At 36.5% G+C, this 10,384-nt stretch overlaps 1 protein-coding gene across 1 annotated transcript in view; it reads right to left on the reverse strand.

Moving 5' to 3' along the window:
• ADAMTS18 (ADAM metallopeptidase with thrombospondin type 1 motif, 18) overlaps positions 1–10,384 on the reverse strand; it is a gene marked incomplete at its 3' end in the record, with an annotated part of 51,601 nt that overhangs the window by 9,893 nt on the left and 31,324 nt on the right. Inside the window, exons 4-11 of the mRNA XM_010081358.1 lie at positions 9,678–9,877; positions 8,848–8,931; positions 7,822–7,981; positions 7,089–7,194; positions 3,669–3,806; positions 2,314–2,467; positions 1,182–1,277; positions 79–227 (exon numbers count right to left, since the gene is read on the reverse strand). Coding sequence (XP_010079660.1) covers positions 79–227; positions 1,182–1,277; positions 2,314–2,467; positions 3,669–3,806; positions 7,089–7,194; positions 7,822–7,981; positions 8,848–8,931; positions 9,678–9,877 — 1,087 coding nt within the window. The remainder of the gene's footprint in view (positions 1–78; positions 228–1,181; positions 1,278–2,313; positions 2,468–3,668; positions 3,807–7,088; positions 7,195–7,821; positions 7,982–8,847; positions 8,932–9,677; positions 9,878–10,384) is intronic.

Consider the following 10,384-nt stretch of genomic DNA (forward strand, 5'->3'; position numbering starts at 1 on the left):
AATGGACTGTTATTTTTTTTGTTCTAAAAACTTAAATATTTAGTATAAAAATAATACCTTTTCAAATCTATGTCTTACTTTGGATTATTGCAGTGTCTTTCTTGATATGTGACCCCACCTCCACAAGTGCGAGTACACTCTGACCACTCAGACCAGGCAGACCATTGGCCATTTACAGGCTTGGGTCCATGATCACCATATTTGACACACTGTCCTCTTCGACACCACTGCCAAAAGAATGCCAAAAAATATCCCATCAGAGTTAGCGGTACCTAGTAGATGCAAAAAAGAAAAAAATCCACATTTAAAAGCTCCAGTGCTTAACCCTAATAAACATGAGGTCACCCACTGAACTCAATGAGATCATTTATAGCAGGACAAGGGCTCTGAAGTAGGACACTGACCCCTACAATGGTACAGATAAGTAATATCCTAAAATTTGTCCAAGTACTGAGTTTAAGATCTTTGAGGTACAAATTTTCAAAATTTTTCTCTTGGAGAGTATCTTTTTGGCTTTCTCTTCCCCAAAAATCCTTGTTAATTTATGGTCCTATGCTGTCAGAACCTCAAAACTTCCCATGCAATTTAAAAATAGGCTGCTAAAATTTCTCCCTTTTGTCATTCAATTATGAAATATTGCACAAAGAGAAAAAAGCAAAATAGAACATTTGTCAGTAACTTGCAAATAAAAACAATATTATACTGGAAGAAACATTACAGCAAAATTCTGGGTAACTATAGGTGAGTGTAAATTAGAAGGTTCAACTAAAACAAATAACCATGCTCTTTTAGAATTGATCACTGATGATAATATACATGATGGCATTAATCTTTACAGCAAATTTTATGGCTTAAGGAATGTTTACATCAGAGTGTAGTTTGAAGCCTTCATCTAACTTCTGTTATAATTAATGTTTTTTCTTACTGATTTAGATTTGCCAGATATATCTTATTCCATAGCTCATGGGAGAGGCATCACTTCCTACCATCAGATAGGTGCCACTGTGAGGACCAGTCCCGACTACATATGACAATGCAGTCTTTTACAGGGCAACCAGAAGTCCATGATAGCAAACCTGGAGGGATCTGGATAAAACTGGTTTTGACAGGAGCTGGTATTTGACCCAATACAGTCTGAAAACAAGTTAGAATGACATTGTCCTATTTATAAAGCAACTTACCATACTTATACCACAAGCTGTTCCTTCTGCTGCTGGCATGAACTTTGTCTCACACCTATGACCCACTTTGTGACACCAGAGAGATTTGCATATATCCTGAAAAGAAAAAGACTACTTACTATAGTGCTCATAACTCCCATTATTTCCTCATGTTTAGAAAGAGTAACAAATGACACATGCCTTTGCTACCTCCAAAGACATATAAATTAAACCTTTTTTCAATTTAGAAAACCCAGGGTTTAAGATTCATAGTACAGCCATATCCTGTATATTGCCTTCTTCTTTATACACCATTTCACTATGTATTTTCCAAACCTTTTTGAGTGTGAAACTATAATAGAACAACAACTGTGTTAAAAAGTTCCAGGCTAAAATTTAATCAAGTTTACAGTGACTATAGTACTGTGAACAGACTAGATTTTCTACAACACAGGAGATATCTGGAAATAGTCTCTTCACAGTGCTGTTCACTCTCTCTTCTTTGTTTATTAGCTGTAGAAGAAACACAGCTGCCACCACCTGATAAATGTGGTTAGTATAAAATAAAATACTCCAGGATAATCACATGAGTAAAAGAAATGACAATACTTATTTTCAGAATGAGCACTCCAGATTATTTAATAAAATGTCTTCTCTGAAGAGATCAGCAAGGATCAGCTGTCACTAAAATAATCGGTTAGTCTAAATTAATCCTTCATCACAAAGTCAAGAGTATATGTTACGTTTTTATTGTTCTAAAATAACTGTATAGAACTTTTCCAGACTTTGGTCAATTAATGAGTAAAATAAAACAGATGAAACTTAGTCCTTCTTACCCCACACCCCACACCCTGTTCAAGTTTTGATCAAAACTTTACTGCCTGCTGATTTCCCTTAGCATAGTAGGCAAGGGTTCATGGGTCTTCGACTGCTCTCCTTCTGACTCCTGGAAAGAACACATTTCCTTCTGAAACTCCCCTGGGATTGTGATATTACTCAAAAGAGGCCAGTACCTTCAAAGAAAATTGCCAAGCAAGAGAAGATACAGAGATAGCCCAGGCCTCTGAAGAACACTGGATTACTTGTACTTATTTAGGGTACTGCAGTTCTCTAATGAAGTTAAATTACTTTTCAAAAGTATATCAAGAGATACCTTCACAAAGCTGAGATTGCACAGTTTTGCTTTCATTCCAAATTGCCATTTGCACTGGGTATCAGCATCATAGATCTGCCCTGGCAGTTTGTCAGGGTATTTATACTGTCCTGTTTGCTTAGGTTCATCAATCAGGCAGGCAGCTTGAGCTGTACTGTAATGAGAATGTATGTTAATCATGACTATGATCTTTATATCAAAATATTTTAATTTGCTACAGACCAGTAAAAATACATAATATGGTATACAGTACCTTTAACTGGCTTTAGAGGTATGCACTGAAATGAGACTATCTGCTTGCAGGAGCCAAAAGATCTTGACATCTTGTTGGTAGCCTGACCTGCAAAGTTTTAAGGAAGCAGGAATTTCCAGGCTTTAGGACCTTTGTATATGCTTGAGAACCCACGTATATATAAGGTCACTCTATGCTGGATTTGTCCTCAAGTGTACATCGCTTGGACAATATTGCATGTTGGAGGGCTTATGTGACCTTTTAGTTTGCAGTTTGCTAGTGTACTCAGAATATGTTGCATCATTGCAGCAGAAAAAAGTCACCAGAACTCTGTCACCTTTCCTGGCCACTACTCTAACATACTAACTTGGAATTCAAGGATCGGATCCACAGAACTATCTAGGTGCTTGATTCTCACTCTAAGGAATTAACACCTAAAATGCCTGTATTGGATCTGCATGCTAGTACCACTTACATATTTTTTAGTAATCATGTATAGTCATGTATGACAAAGAAAAGAAAGCTGTACAGGAAAGGACTGCAATTTTGATGATATTAAACATAGACCGAAAAACAGTTCCTTTAAAAGCATCACTGAGTAATTCCAACATACTGGAGAAATAATTGGCATCTTTCTCTTTTTTATTTTTTTTTTCCTTCAGAAACAGCACATGAAAAATGTAAAATGTCCTTATTCATGACATGAGCTAGATCAAGAGAGAAACTCCAGTGAGAGAGGCCACTAATGTTAATTTACATTTTGTAATGACTTTGGTACCACTGTGTCTGCCCTCTTTTGTGTTCACTTCCTACTAATTCTCTAATAAACCTAGCTGCTGACAGGAATGCTTGGGAAAGAACGATATGCCAGTCATTACTGCACGATATTCCTGGAGGGTGAAAATCATTCTTTTGAAATAAGGCAGGACAAAACCACTTACATGCCATACAAGCTATACGCTTCATAAGTCCAAGTGTGTGGGCTCAAATGGTACACTGGTTTGAGCACATTTTAAAAGAGGTGAATTTCACACTTAACTAATTTTTATGTCTGTTCAAGAGTTCAAGCCCAGTTACTAAAGATACATTCCCTGGCACCAGCCCAGATTTACATCTGACCTACCTGAGAAACTTGTTGAGATACTGCCTGCTGCATACAGACCAAGAAAACACTCCATTGTTTCCTGTGAGTGTGGGAGACATAATATTACCCTCAGCTTTTCTGCAAGGATTTCCTTCTCCATCATGAATCATACCAAAGCTGAAAAGAGAACCAGGCATGAGAGTGAAAATCTAGATTAAACAGAAGCAAACACAATTTGGTGCAAAAGAAACACTTTCTGGGTAACAGCTCTACGCTTGAACTCCATGGGGAATGTGGAATACATCCCTTTCATTCCAAAGGGATGAAAACATATGCACCATACAAATGACTGTTAGTGTGAAACTAGTTCCAATTAATAGCATTCAGATTTTATTGCCATCACACACTTGTCTGCTGAGAAAGAGAGTCAAGTTTCAATAAAGACCCATACTGGTGATGCACAGGAGCTCTGCAAGGAGCTAATGACAAGACACTGGCACATAAGTACCAGAGCTGCAGGCTCTGATAGAAGTCCTGAAGGAGAAATGTTTGGTGGTGAGATGGATGGAAATAGTGAATCTTATGTTCAATCAGACTTGTACTTGCCTATAAAACTATCAGCTTAAAACATGCATGCAGCCTGATCCTTTCTTTGGCTGGTGATAATGCCTGTTAACATGAATGGTGTGGAGATCAGAATCCAGGGAAATACCAGTGCTACACAGCTGTAAGGATATAACGCAACTGTCCTAATAGGAGGGAAGAACTACATAGATGTGTTCAATGTGTAGCAAAAGAAGTGGCATTGAATGAATTGAATACAAAGTATGAATATAAAAAAGTGATTATTTTTCTAATTTTGGCCACTAACTTGCTATATTATCTCAGGAAAATAACTTTCTTTTCCTCGCCTTTGTTATGCGCTGCCACTTACTTTGTCTAGACTGTAACCTCTTTAGTGGGAATACTGCCTCTTATGGGGTGCTTTGTGCAGTCTGCAGCATCATGAGGCCCTGCTTTCACTAGGAGAGGTGTTAGGATAACATAAAGAATAATAAGCAATAATAAGAACCACGTTAAAAATGATAAATTATGTGGAGCTTATGGTTAGGATAATGAAGCTCATTTTCAGGTTTTTTCCTTTCACTGTTTTATAGTTACTCACTGTACAGGACATCTGTGAATTTCAATGTGTTTTGAATAGAAATTTCATAATCTGTTACTTCAACATTGTAGTACATTGGCAACTTTATGAATGCAATCTCTTCACGTGCAGGGAATATCTAATTTACTGGACTCGATCCTCCACTGTTATAAATCATTGCAGGCTCATCAGAGTTACTGCATGTGTTGCCAGCAGCTGAGGCTCCAAACTTGCTAAAATATATGGCTCCTTCTATAAATGGACAAAAAAAGTCCTAACTGAGCTAGTATTTTAGAATCCTTTATAAAATACTAACTTTGTTCACATGCATTGCAGCCAAAGAATCCACGGTTTATCTACCCACTGACACAATGGGCTCTGAACTCCTGAAGGAACTGTTAAGCTTTCAGGTAAAAACACAAACTACTTAAAGAAAACCATAAAAATTTATAACAACTGAAGCCACTCAGTGGATCACAGAGTGTAATCCGTACAGTATACAATATTCTCCTGCTATGAAATCCTTAGGCTAATATATTCACAGTGGACCTCAGCACCTCCATAGCTGTCACAGTTGGGTTTTTTTCTTCCAATAAGCTCTGTATCACAAAGACCAAGTTCTGTTGTCTTACATCACATACTAGGTAGTCTCAAGAACATGCAAACAAACAAATGATAATAAAGACATTTTGTATCTGGGGCAGATGTTTTCCAGAAGACTAGATGCATTTTATTAGACAGGAGTATGGACCTATACCAAAGAAAAGCTGAATAATATGACAATCAAGGCAGTGGTGAAAAAGAAAAAAAAAAACCAAAAACCAAAAAACCAACACAATATTAAAAAATTTCCAAGCATAATCTGTCAAAGCAAACAAGAAAACAGAAGGAAGAACATTAAGAGGCTGAAGGGGAGAATTCTTGAAAAATAATCTATGGGCATGATTTTGTCCTAATAGTGTTCGAAGGGCATTAAAAATGTACTGAGGTCAGTGACATTGCATTAGTGTGACAGGAAGATCAAACAATATATATTTTACATATTTGGTCCTATTGAAAGTGTTGGCACCATTCCCACGGGCTTCACTGGTAGCTGGATTATTCTTTAATTCTTTGTTTCCCTTCAGATGTACAGAAACCTGTGAAAGGGTCACTCATGTAGACATTAGGTCATAGTATATACTGTAGAGCATATCTGTACAATGAAAACTAAATAGTCCTGATTCAGTCATGCAGAATCAGAAGGATTCATGCCTTGACCAAACAGCAGAATACAGTACCACTGCTTTTCAAAGATATTCTGTGCAGTAATGTTGCTGCACAAAATAAAGATCCTATGCTCACGTTTTATCTGACCCTTGATTTCAGGCTTGTACCGCATAGAGAAAATATGCTTCTATACTGTCAGTGGTTAGACAGATTCCTGCTTGAGCTGTGCTAAAACTGAAAATAAAAACCATGCAAAAAATTGTGAAAAGTAATTAAAGATTATTTGGGAAAAAAACAGGAGAGCAAGACATAATAATCTTCTTTAGATTTAATTCAACAATCCAGAGAATAGCCGAAGCTCCATCGTAGATTGTTACTGATTTTGTTTGAGAGACAGCAGGTTCTTAGGAAAATTACAGTATTATTGCCATAAAAATCAAATGGAAGCTCAATGGATATAGATACAGAAAGGCAGAAACCTCCACAGAAGTTGTTTTTAGCCAAATCACTCATTAGATAGGTAGAGAGAACAAAGAAGGAGAAGTTGAAAGGAAAGCATGGCTCCCAGATCCTTAGAAACACTAGGTCTTCTGGGAAAGGGACATCTACGAGACGCTGAGAGATCAATTCTCCATACTGTAAGCTGCAGTGTCCCTTCTCTTTTTGGAGCAACCACACTGCTACCAGAAGCAATTTCTTTAACAGAACATGGCAGCAGTGTGGGAAGCTTGTAGATTACTATTGTCAGCTTTAACTGTTTGTTCTCGTTATCACCTGGAATATATAAAATGTCCAAAAAAAAAGAAAAAAAAAAAAAAAGAAGAAAAAAAGGAAAGCACCCTGGATAACTCACCATTTCATGCTAAAGGACACACCTCTGAGTGAAGACTCTTGACTCTGTTTGAGTAACTCTCTAATATTGCCTATAGTTTCCCATCAAATTAGAAAGAGTTGTGAGGTACCCATATCAGAATAATGTCCCTTCATCTATAGCAGCAAAATCAATCAAAATCCCACAGTGGATATTTTTATGATTGTTGAAGAGATTATATTTAATAAGGCCAATGCATAGAAGGAGCATGTAAGACTCATGAAAAATAACTTACTTGTGTCCAGATTCATGAGCAATTGTAAAAGCCAGTCCAAGGCCTGTATCTTCATTAATGGTGCAACTACGGTATTTGCTGCACATGCCACTGATAGGTGCAAATCCTGAAGGAAGGAAGCAGTAGAATAGCTTGTTCCTCTACAGCATTCTGAATACATACATCATTTGCACTGGTCCTAATAAGCCAGACTACTATGGTGCATGAACATGGTTGTCTGCTTCATCAGGTTTATCATGGAAGAATTACAGCAGACTTTTATTTAACAATAAAGGGATTCTTGTATAAGAAGTGTAAACCAAACCTAACCTCCCAAAATAAACTTTACTTGTAAAGATTATTATTTATCCTCGTCACACCTTTACTGCTCCTGAATGAGAGAGGAATCCCATTCAAAGAGGGCAAGTGGTCACAAAAAAAAATTAAAAAAAAAAAAAATCAGAGTGGCTCAGAAATATTCTCAGAAGTATTCCTTGAAGAGTTGACAATCCAAAAGGATGTCTTCAGATAGCTTATACTGCCACTTTTTCTGGGGCAATGATGCCAGTAATACTCTTGTTCTTCTAGGTACCTTAAAGACAAATATCTAAAAACAATGCTGTTCTTTCCTCTTCAAGAAGGCTAACATTACATGAAAAAAAGGACTTTTTCTTTTCAAACATTTCAGTCTCTATGAAGCAAGATGCTGCTGTTGACACCCATGAGTTTCTATGAATATCTTTTCATATCATACCTAAAGTATCACAGGGCTCATTTTTCCAAGAGCAGATATCAAAACCCGTAAGCAAGATGGCATGGTCATGGCGCTTTCCATTCTTCCCAACCAGAGCAGATTGCCATTGACAAAAGCTGTTCAGTGACTGGTCCGCATGGTGGTTAATCAGTAATCCACCCTGTAGATATTTCACAGACACAGAAAGAAGGTGCTTCCATCAGTGCTTGAGAAAGGTGATTGAAAGAATAAGAGTTGGTTAGGGAAAAGGGAATTACTTTTTCGTATTTGTTCTACATAAACTTATGTATTCCCACGTTAACTGCCAATGATGATCGATTCAGTTGATGAGTGAATCTATTCCAATTGTAAAATAAAACTGCACCTCTCCCCAGATGCAAAGATATTCTCAAAGTCAGTGGTTGGAATTACAGTATACAAATATATTTGATTCCTGATAAAGCTGAACACTTAACCATTTTCAATCTTGTGATTAAAATGTGTGGAGATTTCTGTGGAGAAAAAGTATTATCCAAGTAGATCAACCCATCACAAATTTATTTTCATCAAAAGAGATTTTGTCTTTCATCTCAACACCTTTGTCAAAAGAATTGGCTCCACTCCCACCTTTTGTTACATGCTATGTTCAGTTTAGCACTTTTGACACGTTTGCCCTCCTGATCTTCACATCCTGGAAAGTTGAGTTCAAAATCTTTTTATTTATTTAAATACTTCTTAAGTAGGTTTTTCATTCCAGCCATTTATCTTCAAGCAAATACTGGAAATTGTTAAGTGTTACCTTACTGGAAGCATTTCAGTGTTTCTAAAGAACATTTATATGAAATGAAAGATTTTAGTATGAAAAACTGAGAAGCAGTGAAATTCAGAAAGGGTGATTTTGAAGGTTTTTTGTGATTTTAGTCTTCTCATGCTTTACGTCTTAATAAACCTCTAATGAAAGTTCATGTATGTAATGTGGGAACACCCAGAGCTCCGTGTGAACAGTAGCACATGTAGCACACCACAAAAACTTCTGACACAACTTACAGGCTCTTGTTCCAAAAGAAGAAGGCTCACAACGATAATGTTTATATCACTTCCAATTGTTCCATCTTTAAACAGACTAGAGACCTGCAACAATTATTGAAGAGGAAATATAATCTATGTGTATTATTTTTTTTAATAGACTAAACATATGAATTGAGTTATTGCATTGGGCTTCCATTTTCAATACAAATTAATGGAGCTATGTACCTAGTAGGATTAATGCAAAAGAGCTTAACCCAGAAGAATTATGCCCCAAACCACTACAGTAATTCAAACCACTTGAAAACCTTCTATTGATTTCAATGGGCTTTGCTCTGTCCTTGGTCCCCTGGATCACGTGTAATCAAGTTCAAAGTTCAAGTTTTGTAGTACAAAACTAAAGAGCAAAGCCACAAAGGAAAACATATTTCTAGTTAAATTATATTATTTTTCTCAAAATAAATTTGTGCTTTCTCAAATAAATTTTTGTTTCAAGGAGAGACATCAGACAAAACAGACAAGCTTCATGATACTAAATGAAATAAAAGTTTTAATTTCAGACTACCTGCCCTTTTTGTAGTACACAAGAAGTGTTTTAAAATTTAACACTTTAAAGATTTTCCAATTTATTTTTTTTTTACCCTACAGTACTATTGCCAGAGCTGTGATAATCTAGGGTTGTATTTTTAAAGAGCTTTTTGACATAAGTAATACATTAGATGAGGGTTGAAGAAAGGCTTGTGTAAAGTGCCCCTACTCTTTTTGGTATTGCTATTTGTCTAATGAAAGAGCCTACTCAGACATAACAATATTCCACAGGGAAAACATACTCCAGTTACACCACATCTTACCATATTCATAACCGTTAAGATGTATGTTGTTACATTTTCCTTGCCATGTTTCTCCAGCATTTTTTTATCTGCCACAACAAGGGTTTCAACATTTAGACTTCCATTTTTTTGAATTTTAGCAGATGATCTTTTGAACCTTGAAGAAGTCCCATATTCATCTGAGCGAATGTATGTCTCTTCTGTGGGTGGCTTAGGTGCATCTGAAAGGAAATAAAACTCAGTTTTGGAAAGGCTTCAGATCACCCATGAACAGTTTCATCAGAAAATGAAGTACCACAGGTTTAGAGCCTTAGATTATTTTTACAGTATGTGATTTAATACTTATGGCTAAGTTCTTGTATATTTATTAAAAAAGACTTGATTCATTCCTGAGCGAAGGATGGCTACAGGGAAAGACAGAAATGGGAGAACCACATTTGTATGCAATAAGCAGTTTAAAATAAGGAATTAATCTAATAAAATGGTAGCATCGGAGGTAAAAAATACACACAGAATTTTAAACATAATATCCACATTTTTCCTGTCCTTTTGATAATTTCCTGAGGTGTTTGGCATGTGCTACTTACAGAAGTTGGTAAAAAAGTCCTTTCCAAAACAGATGTCCACCATCAGTAGAGAAAGCAGACACACACCACAAGTAAGATTGCTGCCAGGCTGCTCTTGTGATTGACACAAATGTGCCTCCTATTCAAATCTGCCACTGAGAT

This window comes from Pterocles gutturalis, unplaced genomic scaffold (assembly GCF_000699245.1).
Source record: "Pterocles gutturalis isolate BGI_N339 unplaced genomic scaffold, ASM69924v1 scaffold21064, whole genome shotgun sequence".
Lineage (NCBI taxonomy): Eukaryota > Metazoa > Chordata > Aves > Pterocliformes > Pteroclidae > Pterocles > Pterocles gutturalis.